General features: G+C 40.3%; 1 protein-coding gene across 1 annotated transcript in view; it reads left to right on the top strand.

Moving 5' to 3' along the window:
* The first annotated feature begins 575 nt into the window (after nt 1-575).
* Nucleotides 576-23478, top strand: part of CNPY1 (canopy FGF signaling regulator 1) — an 83878-nt gene continuing 60975 nt past the window's right edge. Inside the window, exons 1-2 of the mRNA XM_018553986.1 lie at nt 576-743; nt 3986-4088. Coding sequence (XP_018409488.1) covers nt 3995-4088 — 94 coding nt within the window. The 5' untranslated portion in view covers nt 576-743; nt 3986-3994. The remainder of the gene's footprint in view (nt 744-3985; nt 4089-23478) is intronic.

The following is a 23478-nucleotide window of genomic DNA, read 5'->3' on the forward strand; positions in this document are numbered from 1 at the left end:
TTTTAAAGTGAATCTTCACACAATGTATTGTGTAAACTTAATCAAATCATTTAGTAGATCAGTCTCAATATCTTCAGTAAGTTGCTGCTCCTTCTCTATCCAGTCACAGTGTTGACCAAACTTTGCCTGAAGCAGAAGAAAATGAATGGTCAGCACCTGATATAACAGGGGTGTCTAGATTCCAAAAATTGCAGAACTGCATATTATTTTGAATAAGACAATTCACAAAAATGTATTTGAACTTTTGAATGTAGCTATCAGCCAACACGTTTGAATATATAAAAAAATTCAATAAAAAATATTTCCAGTCAGTGCAGAGTATATTGTACTGTTTATAGTATGTATTATTGTGCCTATCATAGAACAAAGCAAATGATAAATACAAAACCAAACTTTTTCACCTGTTGCTGCTAAATTATTAAAAGTGTATTTGTTCTTGCAACTAATTTCAAGGTTTTCCTGTGGCATTCCAGATGGGACATTCCCACAGACTCATAAATCATTCACAGTGTCCCTGTGTCTTCTCTGGTTGGCTCTATTTAACGTCAATCACCTAAACAACACTTTCCCACAAGTATCGTGGCAGCAGTAGGAGACACCACGTGACCCATGCAAAACTTCTTATCTTACAATGCTCTGTCACAACACTATAAATTAAATGGGAGGTCTTTTAAACCTGGTTAGATTCAATAGTGAATGACTGGAAAGACCGGTGTAGAGCGTACGCTGGTGCTGCTGCTCAGGTAAGCTTATTGCTCTTTGTACCTGGCAGAGGGATCTGTGTGTGCTGCTTAGTACAAGTCATGTTTTAAGCTGCTTCTTGATACTTGTTTAGCTGTAAACGATCACTGAGCTGCCCATTATAAAGTATTAAAATGCTGGTAAACCTAAACAACAATGTTATTTGAAACAGAGCATGCCATATTCTTCTGCATTTGATCCCTCCATTCACGTTAAAGTAAATGCATGTTAAACACATTGCAAACACTTCACAATCCAATCTCAAATGCATTTCCATGAAGCCATGCTGTGTTTGTCTGATGCCCATGTACGCTGACCATAAATGTAGAGCTGAAAAAATGTGTAGACGTGTTCATAAAATACTTTATGGGCATTTAAAAAGTGCTTTTATATGGTTGTTGGTATATAGGATTAATAGATTTACATTTAATATGCACATTTTAAAGTGTGTATGTCATTAAAGAAATATGGAGACTGCCATTGTTGACCTACATTTGAAGATGTTAGATCCCTTGCTTAGTTTGGCTTCTATATTTCTGAGTCACCGATGCAACACGCATACAGCAAATAACACCCAGGGCCCAATCACACATTTTTACACTATGTGTTACCATATCGTTAATGATTTCAGAATGGTTTGAGACCATTCACAATATCTTTCAGTCCATAAATGTTTGCAGAAGATTCTTAAGAAGCTAAATAATTGCCAAAGGAAGATTTTTTTTAAAAAAAAGCTTTTTTTAAGACTTTGAGTAGAAAAAGTGAAATGCCTTCTTTTTTTCTGTTGCATCTGGGATGCGTGTCTTTGTGTGAAGGATTAATGGAGGAATGTTGATGAAGAAGGAGAGATAAGTGCTGAGTGGAGGAGTCTTTTTTAAGCCAATGTTGAAGATTGGCTGGCATTATATCCATGAGGGAGACATGATAAGGGGATCATAACCTGTAATGACCTCTTTTATTGAGTGAGGGCTAACCTTATGGTGAGTCTTATTCCAATGTGTGGTGGAGGCAGCTAATGATTTAATAGAAAATGCTGCATGATCTGTTCTCTGTTATGTTTTAGGGCCCATTCACACCACATCCAGATCATGTCCAGACCAGACCAGATTTTTTCCAGACCCAAAAAGCATCCTAATGTATCCCTATGCTATTTCTGGCCTCTGTTTACACCAGTGCAGTCCATTCCAGACCAGACCAGAAAAATACTGCATGTCTCATTTTGTCTGGTCTGGAATGCACTGGAACTGCGGCAGGTGCACACTATTTTCCGGACCAGTTCTGGTCCGGAAAATGGTGTGAACCTGCCCTTAGGGTTCTATCCCAATCCTATAACATTTAGAATGTCCTATGTGAGAGACCAGCTGCCAGATTTAGGGATTTTTGTATAATATTAAGAGATTTACAATGTGAATTTACAATGTTGCGCACAGCGGCAGTTTTCTAGATTCAATGTTTTATCATACTTACATAGTTTGCAGCATTGTGTGGTTGATGTATAAAAGTGGGACAAAAATCTGACCACTTTTACTTTTTGTTACTCCAGATATTTAAAAAAATCTGCCCCAAAGTCCATGAAATAATTATGCTGGGCAAATATAGTGACAATGGCACCGATTTTAGTGCAGATGGTTTCAACCCCAAACATCTGATGATTAACAGCAGTCTAGGCCAGTACCGGTCTTTTTGGTAGGGTTTCTAAAAGGAAACCTTTAATTTTTTTTCAAACTTGTAAAAGTGTCCTGTTTAAAGGGTTAGTTCAACTTTATACAAAAATCACCTGTACTGTGCCAAAACAATATGCCATAACCCTGAACTGAGATTTTTTTAAAATAAGCATTTAATGCTATTTATATACCTTGTGCCCATTCTCGCAAGGAATCAACTATTCCCCAAAAATCCTTGTAATCTCCAAACGTCTGTCATGTCTTCTTTTCAGGACAGAGCACCTGGTGGGATGAGCGCCCCCCTAGCCATAGTGGAGTGAACACCATCCTGCTCTTGATCCCTGCACATGCACAGTGTGCTCTGTCTCCAGTCACAGGCCTTTGAACCCTTTAGGAGCAGACACAGCATGGTGCCTCCTCTTACCTTTATCTAAGGTAAAGCATCTAACCCAATGAGGTCTGCCCTCCTGACTTCCCCTGTCTGCTAGTATGAAATTAGCTCAAGCTGTTAATGTCATGAACTGAAGCAAGAGGTAGCAGGGCTCTCAGTTGCTGTGGTCTATAAGGTACTTGGCTCAAGCTACACACCCACCAAGAAGATCAACATTCTAAGCTAGAGGGTAGGGTGTTTAATTAATCTGAGTATTAACATAGAAAGTAATGTAAAATGACAATTGACAACCTTACGTTTTAGAGGTGTTTTCAACAGGATAATGAAGAGATTGAATATGTTTTTGAATTGAGGCCTGATGATATAGACATCCCATTTACATGTTCAGTTTGATGTGGATTTTCACAGATGTGAAGGGGCATCCTATTCTAGCAAATTCTGCTGATCACACCACAGTGTGTTCATTATGATTATGCATCTGCATACTGGAAGGATGTATTTTACTGCATCACAAACAATTTTGTCTTTCAGTCTCCCAGCGCAAAAGTGGGATCCAATTTTTACAGACTGTATTATGTTAAATGATCATGTGAGGATATTTTTTATACTGTTACTATTCAATTGGGTGGTGTGTTCAGGTTGTACATCCGTGTACATCCAGAGCCCCCAGTAGGTCAATAACTGGCCTCTGCCAGCAAATTGCATCGAACATTTAGTCCACAGAAGTTCCATATCCACAACCTACATAAGTATTAAGCCAATCAACTCAGTACACTCTGTCAGGCCAGTAAGAGCATGGTACCATTCAAATCAGCTAGCAAGCATCCTGCTTAAGCTTCTTTCTGAGCATAGCCTGAACTGTACCATAACAGTCAGTCAGTGCTCAAATGACAGCTAATTTATTGATGGTCACCAATGGGCTGAATCAAGGGTGACATCTTAAAAAAACTTCACTGCTACAGTGACGAGATCCCCTCCTGGTTTCTTGTCCTTGCACCCTCTGTAATGGAGTCACAGGATCAATTCTCTTTGATCTCAATGAAAACAGCTGTGTAATTCTAGTGAGGAATTAGAGCCATTTAATACAGTTGCTATTTGTAATTTGTCTAATTGTATAGTACATTTATATTTAAAATAATTTTTTTGCATTGACAAAGAATTTTGTTCACAAATTCTTATTTTTTTTTAGGCAATAAATATGACACTACTTGTGAACCAGTTTACATTGCTCTTAGCAACCATTTTCTGCAACCACGTGGAAGGAAAGAGAGATCCAATTACATATTGTGGAGGTTAGTGGCATGTTTATTTTGTTTTATGCCTTCGGTAAAGCTGTTCTAGTGCAGGGTAGCCAGCAGCGTCTGGAGTCTACATAAGAAGCCTATTGTCATTGAGACCAGCGCTGATGCTGATTTTATGCCAAACTCTGGAATAGAACATTGCTTTTACTGCCAAAAGTGTCTTCAAGAATACAATGTGAACAAAAATTAAATCACTGCTATTAAATCACCACTAAAACAAAATCAACCATAGTCTAACACAAATTAAGGCAAAATTATGTTCAGACAGTCCCTCGGTTACGAACAAGATAGGTTCTGTAGGTTTTTTCCTAAGCTGAATTTGTATGTAAGTTGGAACAGGTACATTTTTTTAAGTGTAACTCCAGCCAAAACATTTGTTTTGGATAGCATAGGGAAGGGTCAACCCCCTGTAACGTTTGTTTTGCTGTGTGTGTCCCTGTTCAGATGATTTCACCTCACTTTCTGTCCCTGTGACAATTGGATTTTGAAAATTTTGGATTGTCGTGGAAACAAGGATTGGTGATAAAGCTTCAGTGGAGACACTTTTTTCCCATAATCACTCTTACAGGAGTGAATTTCCCTTCCTAGGGCCAGATTTCCTTTCACTTCCTGTTGTCTTAAGGATAGGAAGTGAGATTAAATCTTTCTAATGCGGCTACAAGACAACAGTAAAAACCTCACAGTGACCCGGGAAGAAGAGGCGTCAGCACGTCTAACAAGAGCCAACTTCCTGTAATGTACGTACAGTACTACGACTCAGACCCAAAAAGGCGGGCACTCCTCGTCGGCACGAACGCTGTAGCATTACAACTACTGAAATGCTGCGCGGTACACTCTGGCCGCAGCCTGGGTCCCCCTGCTGTACAGTAATAGCCTCAGTTTGTAAGTAGGAGTCGGATGTAAGTCAGATGTTTGTAACTCGGGGACTGACTGACCCTTCTCTTTTTCTATGAGACCTCTTCATAAACTTCAGTTCAAGTCATATCATTACATCAGTGGAGTGAATCTGTGCAATGAAAGTGCCTTATGCTCTTAGAATAAATACCAGAGATTAGTAAACCTGTACTTGTTCGATTTGTGGGGGTTCCATTGAATCCTGTTTGAAACCTGAAAGTAGCAGTAAATCCCATTAAAATCTATGGGAGGTTAACATTGACACTAAATTCTAAACATTTCCAAGGCTAATAGGCAAGCTATTGTGAAAAAAAGGCATAGGAAACGCGGGCGCTGCCTGTGCTAATGCAAAGAAAACAAACAGACATTAAAGTGGGGAGAGGGTCCTGTACATGCGGCTTTGAGAACTGCATGGAAGATACACAAATCTTCAAAATTAAGTTGTTTGTTATTTTTTTCTTTAGGAAGTTTTGATGTAAGGATCTCTTTATTTATCTTGATTAGTGTTTTGTGCGTAAGACTTAAAACTAGGTTATATATAAGGGTTTTAGCCGGTTACACATGAGATCACTGTGAAAATCACTATTTGGATATTATAAAGGTAATAGATCTATACAATTGAATGATATATACACTAATTTATGAAAATATATATTTTTGTTCTTCACAATAAGTGGAGTTATTTCATATGCACTGATTAGTAATTTGAGGACATTTTTTGGTTATGTATATTTATATGAGGATATATACCATATTTGCCGGTATAAGACGACTCGGCGTATAAGACGACCCCCTACTTTTTGTGTTAAAATATAGGTTTTGGGCTATACTCGTCGTATAAGACGAGTATAGCCCAAAATAATGTTTAAATGCACCCACTAACATCCATGGCGTTATTCCTGAGTGTGGCTTGCGGTTAATTTTCAGTACCATAAGGGGTAACCCCGAGCCACACTCGGGATTACAGTCTCTTACCTCGTACACGATCCCTGCTGTGTCCTCCGTCTTCCGCTGAGTCAATCACGGCAGGCTTTGTATTAATGAATACAGGCTTTGTATTCATTAATACAAAGCCTGCTATGATTGGCTCAGCGCGGTATACTGTATGTAGCCGAAGCTACATACAGTATACCGTATCCTTCCGTATGTACCCGGCATATAAGACGACCCCCGATTTTCGGGGGATGTTTTAAGGTCTCAAAACCCATCTTATACGCCGGCAAATACGGTACTATCACAAAACATGAAATGGGAAACTCTAATGTTTTCAAATTGTAGTTAAAGGTAATCCACAATAATTATTTATTTATTCACTTATTAGTGGCGTAACCGAGGAGATTAGCCCTAAATATAAACTAGTTTGGGATTCCCCAAAGTGGCAGATTCCCAGCCACAGTTTCTCTCTTTTCTATTTATTTTTCTATTTTTATTCGTATGGTGGTTGGACCGTGCACAAGAAAGTCCAGGCGTGTCTGAAAATACTCTGCTTTGCAAGCATAATCTTTCTCTTTCCAAGCACTCAGCAGCCAGTTGTATTTTTTAATAGTTATTTCATTATAGTCAGGGCACTGGAGGCAGGAAAAATTAAACCTAGAATCCTACCGCCATAGGCTGTCCAAAAAAAAACCCAAAGTGACAGGCAAGCATTAAAAAGAAGGTAGAGGTGATAGCTGCCAGACATTGCTGATGTGACCTCTTCATCTTCCCTCTAATTCTCTTCATGTTCCTCCTTCACCTCTCTTCCTCCACCTTCTGGCACAAGAAGAGATGAGCTAGTGTGTATTTTCACCCAGCCAGTGGCTTATCAACTAAGACAGTGGTTCTCAACTGCTGGGTTGCAGTCTCTCCTGCCAGGCCATGGCTTCCTGTCACATTACTGTCATACCCAAACTAGAACTCACCCAGCTCAGTTAACACAGGCTCTCTTTGTGCAGCTGCATGTGCTGAAGGAGGCAGAAATCAGATACTCTCCCTACAAAGCACAGGTGACATGTAGGGTAGTGACGTCCACAAAACTGGCTTTGTTCTACTCTTGGTTGGCTACAAGTTCTGCTGAAAACACTGTCTCAGCTGTGTAGGGACTACAAGATTCATGGAGCATTGCATCTTTAGCTCCTGGCTTCGGACAGATGAGTAGTGCAGTGTATTGTATAAATGTTGGTCAAGAAAACACAGACAGGTTGCATTGTACTATGTACCACTGGTGAAAGGTAGCCCAATACGTGCTCAAGGTAAGGGTCTGTGCTGTCAGTGAGAGCCTTCAGTGCAGTGGGAGAATGACTGAGAAGCTGACGTTTATTAAATGAATCAGTGCTGAGTCTAGAGAACTATCAAACATCCTCTGTGGATGTTAGTGTTAAAATCAATACAGATATTTTATATCCTTTTAAAGGAGAACTATGAGGTGAGTGCTTTTCACTCACCTCATAGTTCTAGCCGACCTGTGACAATGAGACTGTCACAGGTCGGCTCAGTAGATCGGGAAGTGAGCGAACACATACCGAATTAGTAATGCTTAGGACTCCTTTTATTAGGGGCTTAGTAGGGATTGGACAGTATGAAATGGATAGTGCATTTGATTTGGCCCTTTTACTGTGTTGGTATGTAAAGAGATACTTTTAATGAATCAGTTATGGTAGTTTTATGTCATCCTCCCTTACCCCATTAGGATGGCCGAAACCGAAAATGTTGTTTATTTTAACTTTTTCAATTTTTTTTATATTTTATTTTTATTTTATTTTTTTAACTTTTTAATTTTTATATATTTATTTTTATTTATTTATTCATTTCTTATTAAATATTTTTTACTTTACTTTTAGGGGTTTTAGGGAAATATTGGGGGTCTAAATAGACCCTTGATATTTCCCTTTTAAAATAGAAAAAGAGATTGGGCACACAGAGTCCTCAATCTCTTTTTCTGCAGCCCCTTTTATCAATGAACAGGAATCCTCTATGAGTGTTACTGTTCATATAACATGAGGAGAGAGTATGTTTACTATAACCACATTCATGAATGAACAGGAGGTGATGTAGATCACTTCCCATTTATTCATAATTGAGAATATAGTAAACATACCATGTCCTCAATTATTTACAAACACTCCGCGATCACTGAGTGTTTGTACTCACTCTCCTTCCTGACTCACTGTCACTGGAGGCTGAGCGAGCGGTGCAGGGAGGAGAGCTCAGCCTCCTGTGGCCGCGCTGGCTGTCTCCGCCCACAGTGCTCTCCTCTGATATGTGACAGGAGGCAGAGCGCAGCGGGGAGGAGAGACACCAGCCGCTCACAGCACTCTCCTCCCGCAGCGCTCGACCGCGAGTTTCTCTCCTCCCTGCTGGGACACAGAGCAGCGCCCAGCGGGGAGGAGAGATATTACCATCCCAGGACAGGAATTTATAGAAAATCTTTCCAAAGGGACCTTTACCTCCTTTCACTAAAAATGACATTAGTATGCATCTCTGAATGCTGATATGAAATAATCTTACATTCATTAGTTAAATAAACATATTTTTCTTTTACTTACAATTACAGTTTTTCCACTTCCTGGTCCTCTTATGGCATTAATGATATAGTCCATGCCTAAGAGATGTATTCTGGGAAGTTTATATCAGTATTGTATTGCAAATCTCATCTGTAAAATGCAAAATCTCAGGGAAAGGCATTTGTATTCCCCTGAGATGATGTGCATGGTCAAATGTCCTTGTCCTCAGTAAAAATGGGCATTGTGAGAATAATGGGGACGAAAAGAAAAATAAGGTATGCAAAGAATATAAAGCTGGCATGTATCTATAAGTATCTGTTTGTAGATTGTCATTACTAAACATTTCTAAAGGTACCTTTCTTGTTATATTAAAGATACAGTATGGGTAAAGTTCCTTTTTAACAGCGTGAGGGACAGTTTAGAATCTCTCTCAATATTTTTTGTTAATGTGTGTTGCATTAAGGCAGCCCATTCATTTGAATGGGCTGCTTAGTCCACAAAAACGCACTGTAAAAGGTGCATGTAGCATTTTTATCAATGCACAATACTGTGCATTGCACTGTGCTGCATCACTCATCCACCAGCAAGGTAATACAGAATGATCAGGTCAGCATGAGCCTGAACTTGGCAAAAAATGAAGGAAAAATGGAGCTTGACCTGTATCAGCCGAACAAATCCCTTCTTTTATGAAAAAAAAAATAGACTTTCATTTCTCCATTATTCATAAAGCAGCCATTATGAACAATATAACAACAAGCGTAATGGTATCAGGCAGAAGTAAGATTGCTAATAAGTTAATAAATGTCAGAGGTCTTTGTATTTAGCTAATGTGCCATGCCGTTTTGGGAAAACAGATCTTCAACAAATATTGCTGAAAGTGGAACAAATTAGATATTTATCTCACACTTCCAATCTCTTCAATATCTGGCATAGTGAAAGAAGAAATTCACACAAGGTGAAGTAACAAAACAAATATCGGGGGGGGGGGGGCAAGGCATTTAAAAAACACATTTTCCAGACTGTGCCCCCAAAATAGGCACGGTTACAGCTGTCACTCTAACGCTAAAGAAACAGAGCAGCCAGGGTCATTAGCGTGCCCCGCCAGCAATGTACACTGCATAGGATGAAGAGAAGCATGATAAATCGCTGAAAGAAAACCGTTCAGAGCCAGAATGAATGACTGTAGAGCAGTCAGCAGCACGGGAATAGGCAGCAGCACAAATATTTGTTTCAGACTATTTTTCCTTGGGTTTTTTTTTTGTCTGAACTGACTTTCTTGAGCTAGTCTTATGTAAAAAGCAGAAATTGCATCAGTTTTCAGATGGTTCTAAACTAAAATATAAAAGAGGGCTGGGGGTAAAGAGAAAGGAGATTGTAGTAACATTCACACAGAACAGGGTTCTCCTACCATAGCTGCCATTTGTAAAAAAAAAAAGGAAATTGTAAATGAAAACTATAACGTAAATGTTTATTTTATGCGTGCTTGCAGGAAGTGCTATCAGTTCAACAGCCGAGGGCATGAGATGTTGACAGTGGCTGCTTCTTCAGTGATCAGTAACAGCTTGCTACAATGGTAATTGATAGTCATAATGTAATTTTTGATTTTATATTTACATGCACATGACAGGCCTATCTAATTAAAAACAATTTTGGATACAATTATATCCTATTTATGGCTATTTCATCTGCCATTAGGTTTATTCCTCTCTGTTTACCAATATTTAATACCTTTTTCTTTCTCGTCCATTGAGGGACACTACAGGAGGAATGGATGACTTGGCAAACAAAAACAAACTACAGGAATGAATGGCTGCAGGAAAATCTAATGATTGTAATCTCTGTGAAACACAAAAATGCTTGTGGGAGATTACATTTAACAATGCCCACCCAGTTGAACTGCCAATTATAAGTGCAGTTTTGCATGTACAGTAAACTCTCAGTTATCCGGCAGCCACAGGGATTGGTAGGTGCCGGATAACTGTAGTTTTCGGTTGCTTGAGAGTTATCAGTAACTCTCATGCAACGACCCCCCTGCGGCGCCCAACCTTACCCCGCAGCCCCATTCACCTGCCGGCTAGCTTCTGCAGCCGACAGGCGAATGTAAGCTGCTGGGAGCAATAGCCAGGCTGGGTATTAAAGCCACCCTCACTGAGCAGGAGAGGCGCTGAGAGAGAAAGTTCTCTCTCAGGTCCGCCTCTCTGTTCAGTGGGCAGGAACAATAGCCAGCCTGCTATTGGCTATTGCAATTTTAAATAGCCAATAGTACTCTCTCATGTCCTCCTCCGTCTTTTATGGGCGGGTTTCAATAGCCAGCCTGGTATTGGCTATTGAAAATTGCAAAAGTCAATAGCAGGCTGGCTATTAAAACCCCACCTACTAAGCAGAGTTGTGGATCTGAGAAAGTTCTCTTTCATGTCTTCTCAGTGGGCGGGCACAATAGCCAGCCTGCTATTGGCTATTGCAATTTGAAATAGCCAATAGGAGACTAACTATTTCTCCCCATTGTTTACATTGTGCTGCAGACTGCGGAATATAGCCTCCGGCTGACAGCAAGATGTAAACAAAGAATTTTGTTAGCAACTTATTTTATTTAGTTGCTAATAAAAAAATGTTTGTGTACTGGGCACCAAGCAACCGACATTTTATTTACTGTGCATCAAGCCACTTGCAAAAACAAATCGAGGATATATTATGTCCTCATTTTTTTTTTTGCCGGTTGCTTGAATGCTGGATAATGGGGAGTTTACTGTATCAATACATTCTTGTGTAGCTTGTACGGGCCATGGAAATAGCTGCTGGAATTAGGACAGATGGAGTCCTTCGATTTATTTTGTAGTGTCTGAATTACATGTGAAACAGCAACAATGTAGCATATTTGCTGTTAAAGTTAAATACACAGATGAAATGCATATAAGTGAGCTGCTTTTCCTGCCAAATGGCTTACATTTTTGTGCATTCAGTCATTAGATTTAACAGTTCTGAAAAATAGCAGATTAAAGAGGGTGGCACTGCTTTCTTTGTTCAAAGCAGGGTATAGACGCATCAGATTTCATCAAGAATCGGACGTAATTTGCAATGTGGGTGCCGCTGTCGACACCCTTTTGCCCAGCATTCTTTGATCAGCCGGTCAAAGGAGCCAGTTGGCTGAATGGAGCTAGCAGCTAATCAGCTCCGGCGGCCGCTGTCAGCAGACAAAGGAAAAAGTGGGGGATTCCTTTATCATTGCTCATAAGCGTTGATGGAGGAATCTGTTCCATTTTTTTTTTCATTCAGCCCAAGGGTTGAACAAAGAAAATAGAGCCATTCATACCCGGCTTAAGAGGTAGAGAGGTTTCATCTTCCCACTCCCAGCCTGCTGTTTAGACAATGAAGAAGCAGCAGTCAACTGATGACATCATCTCTCTAGCTCACTCTGCCCTCTTTATTATTTTTTAGCTTGTTCTGTGTCAACATACATTATTTGTATACAAGACACCTGATTGACTTCTATTGCCGCCTCTCCCAGTTCATCTGCACAGGGTCTTGCAAGAGGCAAATACCAAGTCAAATTCAGGTATATATACTATTTGCATCTTGCGTAATTTATTATTAAATAGATAGCTGCATTTATTTTGTTGTGTTTTATATCTGCATGAAATTTAGCTTTAAAAAAGTAGCCAGCATTCCATAGTATCCTAATATGTCAAAAATCTAACAAATTTGGTAACCCACCTTGTTGGGGCCACACTCTCTGCGCATATGAAATGTCCGGTAATATTTTAAAAAAATTAAGGCATTACAAATCAATGGCCATTTACACAAATTACCTTTTACTATTCTATGACTTGGCATATGTAGAAGATTGAGCCTTGTACACAGAGTAAATGTAGGAACTGGTACTCATTCTGGTAGAAGTTATTAAATATGGCCCAGTGCGCTGGTGCAGGTAGGTCAGGTCTACATGAAGCAGATCTGACATGTACTGGACTGTGGATGTGGAACAAAAGAAATGTCCAAGGGTCTACGTGTTCCCAGACACATCAGACATTCTGAATAAACTGCTGCCTTGCAGATGGTTGGGCAAAGCTATTTAATATATTCCTTAAATTGATTGGAATCCTTTATTTAGCATGATATATCTCTTGCACAACAATGATATTTCAGGTTTAATTATTAACCAGTTGACATCCGCGGTGTTAAACCCCCTTCCCATCCAGGCAAAAAAAAATACTTTTTTTTCTTTTAAAGTCCGTAATATTGGAGTTTAAATATTTTCTGCTCTGACTGAAGGCACCTTTGTTTAGTAGAAATCATTGCTATTGGAATATATAAATGAAGTGATTTTCTAGTGAAATTTTACAGTATATAATTACCTCCATTTTTCTAAGGCACCCCCTTTTGTTATGTACTTATGTACACTTTGTTAAATATGCTGTAAAATTCAGATATGTCTAACAATGTGGGAAATGTTTAAGAAAATAGCACACAACGAGGCCATCTTCTATTGTATTGTCTGCCCTCCCTTTTTCTTTGTGCCTGTGTGCTGCAACCAATGTGTCTGAACTGCCACACTTTTGCATCTTATACCTTGTGAGTCCCTATGTAAAAAGCGAGCTCACAGGGAGCTGGGATATCTGTCTGGCACTCCCTTTTGAGTATCATGTGTTTTTTTCAAATAGAGTGTGAAAGTGTTAGAATCTCTGATGTGTTTCTATTGGTGTCCGTGCCCCTGTTAGTGACATTGTTCCTCTCTTCTTGTGGGATTACTGGGATAACAAGTGTGGGGAAGTCTGTCAAACAGGGGCATAAGTAGCAATAAATACACTTTTGTTAGGAGAGCGGGGAAGTCTGTCATTTTTGTTTTCATCTTTGCAACTACTCATTCTTACTCTAAAACTGGTGTTTCACCTGTGCCGGTTTTGAAAAAGCAAATTTCTGCTTTATGGAGAAAAGCAGAGAATAAAATAGCTTCAGCTGGAGTTGGAGGTTTGGTAATAACTGTAAATCACTGTGGGCCTTAGATATAAGTGTAGCCCTTAAAGCGAACCTGAAGCTGTGCCCAAAAATGGCAAGCAACTGACAAAGGACTTGTCAGTAGTGCCTGCAGGCTCCCTGCAGCTGATCTTTTTCCCTTTGATGGCTTATAATTTTGCACTGTTTCACTGGTGTAGATAGCCATCCTTCTAAAGGAAGGGCTTTGCTTCCTCATGTCAGAGCTGCCTGCTTGATGACTGGAGAGGGAATCTTCAAACAGCAGCAGTATAGGTGCAGAAAAGATCCTCATAGTGAATGAAGAAAAGGCAGGTTGATTGTTGCACTAAAGGTCCTCCAGTACAGCTTCCTCTCCAGCAAGAACAATTAGCAACACAGTAGTGACATCATCAAATCCTACTCCATATCTCGTGAGACTAACAGTCAGAGGCAGCAGACTACTAATTTACAGCTATGGGCTCTAGGCATAGGAAGTTCAAAGCTTTTTTTCAGAGCGAATTTTAAGCAAAAAAGTATAGCTTTCGAGTACTGCTCGAAACAATCAACTTTTGTAGGTGTGCCCTATAGGATAGCAACTGTTCATTTTTTGAGTTCAGGTCCACTAAAACAATCGGACAGATTTCATTTTTACCTGCCCTAAAATGAGGGAAATTATCATTTGGTTTGGTACAAACTCTTACAAATACTTTTCAGATAGTACCAAATATGAGACCTTTTAGTGGTGTTACATAGTTACATAGTATTTGGGGTTGAATAAAGACATACGTCCATCAAGTCCAACCCATATAGGTCCACGCATCATCTCATTCTTAGGGATACTGGTATCCCACTTTAAAAGCTCCTCCAGTCTTCCAGTTCCAGTGTTAACCATGGAAGCAGACCACTTCAAGACTCCTGCATAAAGTGCCTAAAAGGAAAGTCTTTGTGTTGTTCATAACAACAAGAAGGAAACTTTCAGCGCATCTTTTTCCTTGTCAGACGCTCTTCTAAATGAGGCACAGAACCCTTATGTGTTTGAAATGGGCTAATGTTATAGACTTAGTAATTTCTTCCTCTAAATGACAACTTCTAAGTAAGTCATCGATCCAATTCCAATAGCTGTACACGCAGATGAGGCTAAAATAGGTCAACTTACCACCAAAGGAATAGTTGTTGGCTGGATAAAACTGTGCCAATTAGCCTCAAAGGCCAATATTGTTCTCTGTCTGCAGCTTGTAGCAGTATATTTATCCAGAGTGAGTGTGGCAGCCCTGGCACAGTTGCTGCAACACTGTGGCAACGCGCTGTCATCTATGGAAATTTATTAACTCGATGTTCTAATTCTGACTGGCGTGTGCTGTATGTGCGAGAATGATGCAGACAGGTCTGTGAGAATGAAGGAGCATTTTCATTTTTATTTACTTATTTCACTCCACAGATACTTCATTTCACCACCATGACATGTTCATTTAATGTTCTGCCCTCACACATTTCTGTCAGAAACCGTTCGGAATGCTGCACTCTGTGCTATCTCTTCCTTTCCAGTCACTCTGCCACAGCAGACTACTTCCCTTTGTTTTATTGACTTATAAGATCTGTCTCTAGAAAAAGCCTTGAAATAATGTGAAATTGAAGCACCTGTGGGATGTCACTGCTTATGTGACATGTCACTGTTTTTTTCCATTTCTCTTCAGTTCAGAGAAAGAGATTTATCTAGTTAGATATACCACTCAGAATCTTACCCCAGCAATTTTTCTTTAGGATTCAAGAGCTTGTGCATAACTACTGGCAAATTATCTCAGTTGGAAAAAATATGGTCAGCAAGATTTGTGAAAAATGTCAACAGTCAGGGTTTGCACAATCTAGACAGGGTGGACTTTCTGCATGAGGGCAAGTGCTGCTGTCCACTGAACCCAAGTGGAAAGAAGGCCTACTCTCTGGTCACCATCACCTTTTTTCAGTGAGAGAAGAATCACGCTAGGATGATGGAAATTTTGGAAAAGTTGAGAACATTGGTTTCCAGCAATGTCATGAGAACTAATGCAGTAGGCACCCGTTGTACCAGCCCTGAGTGGGTCACTTAGTAAGTTTAGAAGCTGAATGTTAGAGGCATGGTGAAGGCATCATTTTATGTGAAAGGGGAACTGGGTAAGCAACTCTCTGGCACATCAAAGTAGAGCCATTTCCCGTAACAACCCATCAGATTCCAGCTGCTATGAAGGCAAGTGAGTGGAAAGCTTTATTGTTTTTTTATTTTATTTACCAGTTTTAGGTTGGTTCCACTGAATGAAGCTTGTACAATGTTATTAAGCTGCATTAATCTAATCTTACATCATTACTAGGAATGCACCGAAAGTCCGGCCGCTGAAACATATCGCCCGAAAATGGCATTTGTGTAAAATGCCGAAAGTACAATTTTTCAGCCGCAATTGCGGTGCATCCCTGGTTTCTCTTCTCCCCTCTCGGCGCTGCTCTGTGTCCCCTCTGACAGAGAGAAACATTCAGGGGGCCGAGCGGGGAGCACTGGGAGCGTGTCACAGGAGGGGAGCACTCCGCCCACTCGGTGTCCTGTGACAGATAAGGATGGAGAGCGGTGCGGGGAGGAGAAAGCTGCCACAGGAGGCCAAGCCGGCGGTGAGGGGGAAGAGTCAGCTGTCAGCCATGTCACAAGTCGCTGAGCTCTACTCCCCACACTGTCTGCTTAGCCTCCTGTGATAGGCAGGATGAAGAGCGGTTACAAGCAGCTGATCGTTGAGTGTTTGTAAATAATTGAGGACATAAAATGCTTACTGTATCCTCAATTATGAATGAATAGGAATTGCTCTGCATCACTTCCTGTTCATTCATGATTGTGGACATAGTAATTCATACTATATCCCCAATTTGTGAATGGACAGGAGTATAGAGCCTTTCTTTTCATTCATAACAGGGGCTGCAGAAATAGAGATTTAGGACACTACGTCCTCATTCTCTTTTCCTATTTCAAAAGGGAAATATCAGGGGTCTGTTTTAGACCCTTGATATTTCACCAGAGCCCCCAACAGTAAAGATTTAAAAAAATGAAATAAAATATTTTAAAAATGTTAAAAGGGCTAGGAAAAAAAAGACTTTTTGGTTTCAGTTTCGGACTGAAAATTCTATTTCATTGCACCTCTAATTATTACATTACATTATATTATGTGCTTCTGTATTATTTAAAAACACATTAAATCTACTTTAAATACAACTAGTGTAACAACCTGAATCTTGATATCTGATTCCTTTAATCCCATTTGGAGCTCATGGACACTGGCGCAAATACAGGTGTATTGGTATGCAGCATAAAATACACCTGTATTTGTAGTGCCTGTGAGCCTCAGTTGCTCCACTTTTCTGTCCATGGGGATATATGGTCAGGAAATGCTGCATGCAGGTATACACACCCAAAGGTTTTGTGTTATGTCTATGTGCATGAAAACGCTGGCACCAGCTTTTAAGCTCGTATAGCCGTTTTTCTGTCCAGTGATCCTTATGCACAAAAAAACCCTGCAGCAGCTGGGGCTCCCAAACGATGCAAATACATGCATATTTTATGCTGTATGCCAACACACCTGTGTTTGCATCAGTGCGCACATGAAGGAATGTGTAAACAGAGGAAAGAACAGACGGATGATCTGTGTGCTGCTGCTCCTTAATTGACCAGTCATCAGGCTGGAAATAAACTGGCTACATTGTATTACAAATCCTTTTTTTTTTTTCCAAATAGTTCAGACAATTGTTTTTACATGTTCAAAGTGAAGATCGGAGAATACCACAAACACCTCAGGATCCCTTGATAGTGGGGGTTCTGCAAACATTGACCAACTTTTGTGGTTACTGGCTCTGGCCTCTTCACATGCTATTAAGGGGCATATTTATAGGGCAGTGAATGTGACGTTCACCAAACATTCTCTGCAGGTGACTTAACCACTGTTATTAAAAAATATGTGCAAGGAAGAACACCTGCCCTGAAAATTTGGTGAATGTCACATTCACTGCTTTATAAATATACCACTAAGTTGTTAGTGATTCTGGCCATAAAAGTGATGAGTCAGTAGTGAGGTTTAGAAGGCACGATAGGGTATACCAGAACCAATGACCACAGAAGCTGGTTGGTGTTTGCAGAGAGAATCACGTTGCTATTTGGTGATTCAAGGGCATTTGGCAGAGGAACTTACGTTGTGTACAAGGTTGTATATCACTTCTGTTATTTTGTACTGTTATGTAACATCAGGAGCTGGCAGACAATGCCACTGTGAGATGCTACACAAGACTGTCAAAGACTTTAGACATACTGGAGTATATGGTCAGAGACTGCAGATGTGGTACAAGGAGTGTTTGGGGCTGTAGTAGACTCTTAAGAAACTGGGTAAATGTTACATAAGACTGCTAGAGATCACAGCTATTGCAGTCTCTTTACAAATAAAAGCTCCTAGCCCCACTACTGACTGCTGATGTCTGCAAAGAGTCGCATGTGGCCCTTGGTCGGGCAGGAGGGTCTTAAAAATATGTACACTATATTGGCAAAAGTATTGGGACGCCTGCCTTTACACGCACATGAACGCACTTTAATGGCATCCCAGTCTTAGTTCTTAGGGTTCAATATTGAGTTGGCCCACCCTTTGCCACTATAACAGCTTCAACTCTTCTGGGAAGGCGTCCACAAGGTTTAGGATTGTGTCTATGGGAATGTTTGACCATTCTTCCAGAAACACATTTGTGAGGTCAGGTACTGATGTTGGACGAGAAGTCCTGGCTTGTAGTCTCCGCTCTAATTCATCCCAAAGGTGTTCTATTGGGTTGAGGTCAGTACTCTGTGCAGGCCAGTCAAGTTCCTCCACCCCAAACTCGCTCATCCATGTCTTTATAGACCTTGATTTGTGCACTGGTGCGCAACCATGTCCGAACAGGAATGTGCCATCCCCAAACTGTCCCCACAAAGTTGGGAGCATGAAATTGTCCAAAATGTCTTGGTATGCTGATGCCTTAAGAGTTTCCTTCACTGGAACTAAGGGGCCAAGCTCAACCCCTGAAAAAGAACCCCACATCATAATCCCCCCTCCACCAAACTTTACACTTGGCGCAATGCAGTCAGGCAAGTATTGTTCTCCTTGGCAACTGCCAAACCCAGAGACGTCCATCGGATTGCCAGACAGAGAAGCGTGATTCATCACCCCAGAGAACACGTCTCCACTTCTCTAGAGTCCAGTGGCGGCGTGCTTTACACCACTGCATCCGACGCTTTGCATTGCACATGGTTATGTAAGGCATGGATGCAGCTGCTCGGCCATGGAAACCCATTCCATGAAGCTCTCTATGCCCTATTGTTGTGCCAATCTGAAGGCCACACGAAGTTTGGAGGTCTGTAGCTATTGACGCTGCAGACAGTTGGCAACTTCTGTGCACTGTGCGCTTCAACATGCGCTGACCCCGCTCTGTCATTTTACGTGGTTTAACTAGTTGTTATAATACTACTAGCAGCAAGGAAATTTCACGGATGGACTTATTGCACAGGTGGCAACCTATCGCAGTACCACGCTTGAATTCACTGAGCTTCTGAGAGCGACCTATTCTTTCACAAATGTTTGTAGAAGCAGTCTGCATACATAGGTGCTTGATTTTATACACCTGTGGTTATGAAGGTGACTGGAACACCTGAATAGAATGATTTGGAGTGGTGTCCCAATACTTTTGGCAATATAGTGTATCTGTGACTGGTTCTCCTTAAACAAGATCTTTGTTAAACACTGTTTGTATTTAATGTGTTATACGAGATAATTACAGAACGTTTACTAAAAGAAACTTTTTAAGGTATCCCTAAATGTGGATCAGTTTGAAATGTTGTTCCTGCGTATGGCCACTTATTCCTAACACGTCTCCAGCAGAAATCGGGAAGAAAAAAGCTCAGCTTCCATAATCCACTAATGCTTTCAGTGTTTTGGTAAATGCAAACTTTAGTTTTTAATATTTAGTTTGTCAGGTACTGGACTAGGTAGTAGTTGCTCTCCTAGCAAAAAGGAAGCACAAGTGTTAATTGGCTGTATTTAGCGATTCCAATAGCTGCTCATTTTAACACAATGTCCTGCTTTTTAAAGAGGCTGGGAGTTCACACGTTTCAGATCAACTGGACCCATTTGGATGCATTTGTGGCGCATTTCTGCTGTTTTCAGGTGGATAAAAAGATTTCCGCTCTGTTTCCCTCCCCCTCACCACCTGTCATTTTGGAAGCCTGCCTGCCACCCCTCCCTTGTGTCTGGCATGAGAACAGAGAGGGAATGAGCTCTGACTTTTTACAGTTAGCAGGCAGCACGGGGTGTTTAAAGTGGCTGAAAAGGGACCTACCTGTGGTTTTCCAGGGTCCCCTTGTGAGGATAGCGAGCCGTTACAAGTCACTGTCACAAAATTATCAAAGTATTAATTTGCTCTCTTTCTTTACTTTGATTCTGGACCACTTTTTAGTGGTAAACAAAATTATAGTACTAAGATGTTGGAATCTATAATTAGGTACATTTTACCCATTATGCATTTCACTGACAGCCCTTTCTAATCACCATTTCCCATACAGAAAAAAGGGGGAAAAGATCTCAAACATGTCAGTATGTTGATACAATTAGTGCCTACTGGGAGATCAGTGGTTTGATTTTGTAAGTAGAACAGAGTGCGAGCGCTGTAGTGCCAAGGTAGCACCTGTTTTATCCTAAAAAATCTATGCACACGAATAACTGTCCTTTCACACTCCATTGCCATAGGCTATTGGATGAGACTTTCATATTTGTTAATCCTGAATAATGTTTGTACATTTGGGTTCCAGGTTCTTGTCCATGCTAAAATGCTGTCATCTGGTGCTGTATAATTCAGTTACTCCCTGTTATTTTATGATGAGTTTGAATTATGTGATACCTGAGCTCATTTAGCACAGTACATTTGCCTTCATCTATGTCAGAGTTCTTTTTTCTGTCTTTTAAAGATTACATATCATATAAAGCCTTTTATCAACCATTTTGTGACAAGAGGCCATTGGTAAATAAATGTCCAGGTCAAAGTTAGCAGCATCAGCATGTGCCTGTTAACTTTACAATACCTCTATGGCTAATTTGGATACCTAAAAATGTTTTTTTTTTTAAAAGGGCATGTAATGTTTTTATTAGTTTTTGTGTCCCTCATCCTTTGAGGGACACAGAAATTCAGAAGTAACTTGGATATACTGCTGCCTAGATTTAGGACACTAGCAAACAGAAAAATTGTAAGCTAGCCCCCATATAACCCCCCTGTTTCGTGAGCTGGTCTGTATATAGCAGCTATATAAATTGCCTAGCTTTGGAGTCTATACCCAGGCCCTCCTGTTCTGGATGTGCAGGGCTAGCCTGGCACTTGGCTCTGCATTATGGCATTTACGAGACCAGAGTGTACTGTGTAAGTTGACCATGAAAAGCTTTCCAGATCCAGAGGCATGGCTTAGCCCCATTAGGGCTGAATCACCTGGATCTACCTCACTGTTTGCACTGTTATGCACCTTTTTCAAATTCTCGGCCAATGCCCATTTAACCACATGGATTTCCAGTCTCTGGTCTATTTACACTGTCTGTCTACAGTGGCCGTGTTACCACCACCTGACAGAAACCCTCATCAGCATCAGCTGCCAAGGTATGGGAGTACCTGAGGCCTTGCCTCATATTGGTCCCAGTTGCATTACTACACTGAAAAAGCATCCTAAAACACAGCACGAACAGTCCCACTGCTATGGGTGACCTCAGCCCATACTGCTGTAGTGGTTTTGGGGGCATTTACTCAGTATCCCTAGAAGAAAATCATGGCGATTGTTTTCATTTGAGTCATCATCAGCCCTGTAGGGCAAGGCCGAGAGACCTCCATGTCCACTCTGGACTTCCTGTTTTTTTTCTACTGAGGCTTTCTGCTCAGAGGCTCTAGATGTGCCCTGGTATCATTCCCTATAAAGTTTATTTCTGACCCTCCTCAGTGCCTAAAAATTAGCTTGTAGCCTCTGTCACCATCTTTGACCCAGTCACAAAAATGTTTCTCTGAAGAGACATCTTGAGACATCACAGCTTCCTGCTATTGACTCAGATTTACAGGTGATTATTTGAAACTTATTGATGCATTAAGTATTAGCTTGCATTAAGGAGCATTTTACTTGATTAATCTATGAGGGATGTTGTCTTTTTGGACCTGCAACAAGTGAGGGCTGTTTGTACATCTTGATGGGTCTTCTGGTAATCCTCAGGTCACTCCTTTGAGCCACAGGCTAACCCTTGTGTCTGATACCTCTTTAAACTACCACTTACCATTTTTCTTGTGGAGCAGTCAGTATTGGTATCTACCCAGAAGAACATAGGCTGAGAAGTAGTACAGTATCATTTTAGATAAAGCATAAACTGATAATCACATTATTTTGTATTAGAATATAGAATTGTCATTGTGCAGTTCTCATATTTATATAAGCATTGCTACATTATTGCAAAAGTTTCCATGGCATGATGATGATTGCTACAACATGGACATATTGGGATGTGACATGTATGTAGTGGGATGGTTGGTAAAAGGTATGATTACAAACCAAGACCAAAGAAAAGAAAATCCCACATAGATCTCATAGTATACAGTATTATTTTCATTGTAATTCATAAATGTGAATAACATTTACTACATCCGTGAAGTGGGTGCTCCCCGGAGAAAGTGTCCTGTTGATTTTGGGTCACTCCAGGCAGAGAGAACAAAAGCCTAAACATGTCAGTTTTAATTTTAACCAGGGGTAATCCAGCTACTTGCCGTCAACATATTTGATTGCCTTTAGAGATTTAATTAATTTACTCTCTATAGACATCTCTTGTTATAATGCCAAGGAGAAACATTTTGGCTCCTAAGGTATCCCGAGGAGGTTTCTAAAATCTTTTTGAAACATTTTTATTTTTTTAAATAAAAGTCCGCATTTGACTATTGTTCTTAAAGATTCTAACATTATTGACCACAAATAAACGGCTGTTGGCAGTTATTGTCAGCATTATCAGGCAAGAGGAAACTTTCCATCTGTGGTCCCGAACCAAAAGACAAGAGGATACATTTCTTAACAGATGGCAGTGCACAATAGCACTAAGGCAATCCTCTCGAGACATGCAGTCAGTCACTAGATATTTTCAGCAACATCTTGAAATAAATTGTCCCTTAAGATTTGCAAGTCTTTAAAAAAAGTACCACTAGAAATTGACAAATTTCAAAACATTGCATGCTTAAACATATTCCATTTTAGATGTAGCGTAAGATGAGTCTGACAGGGCAAATAAAGAAATGTGCAGACTGCAGCTGTATAGAAAGCATGCCGGCTCTTTGTCTGTGAAAGCTATTTTCTAAGCTAAGCTTTTGACATTGCTGATGGCTTCATGGATATGATAACTTAATAGTTCAGGCCAAGGTTGGCTTAAATACCAATTTGCTCTTCTGTAGTATGAAGTCGAGTTTGCCAGATTTGCATACCTATTTTAAAAGGAAAGTATAATGTATTATTAGTGAACACAAATTTTGAATTATTGTTGTAGGGTTTTCCTTAAAGTAATATTTGACGTGATTTTCACATAGGAACTGCCTCCATAAATATAGATAATTACAAACTACACATAGATAAACACACAATATGTCACATTAATATAGTTTATGCAAATCCTGACAAGGAACCTCTTTGGTCTGTTAAATATACAATTGAAAACATTTTGTTATATTCGTTGATGAATGCAAAACATGCCTTTTCATTATCTTGCCAGAAATCTTGTGAGCTGATAATTCCCTGTGCCGGGTACATTGTGGGGGGCTGCATTGCATTTATGTGTAAGGAGGGTGGAGCTGCATTTTATGTATGTGTGTGGGGGGCTATATTGCATGTATGTGCGAGGTGGGGAGCTGCATTGTATGTATGGGTGAGGGGGGGTGGCGGCTGAATTGTGCGTATGTGTGAGGGGGAGAGGGGGCATGTGGCAGCAGTGTATGCACATGTAAGGGGCAGAGGGATAGGAGGCTGCACTGTATGC

Source organism: Nanorana parkeri, unplaced genomic scaffold (assembly GCF_000935625.1).
Source record: "Nanorana parkeri isolate BGI_ZX_2015 unplaced genomic scaffold, ASM93562v1 scaffold137, whole genome shotgun sequence".
Lineage (NCBI taxonomy): Eukaryota > Metazoa > Chordata > Amphibia > Anura > Dicroglossidae > Nanorana > Nanorana parkeri.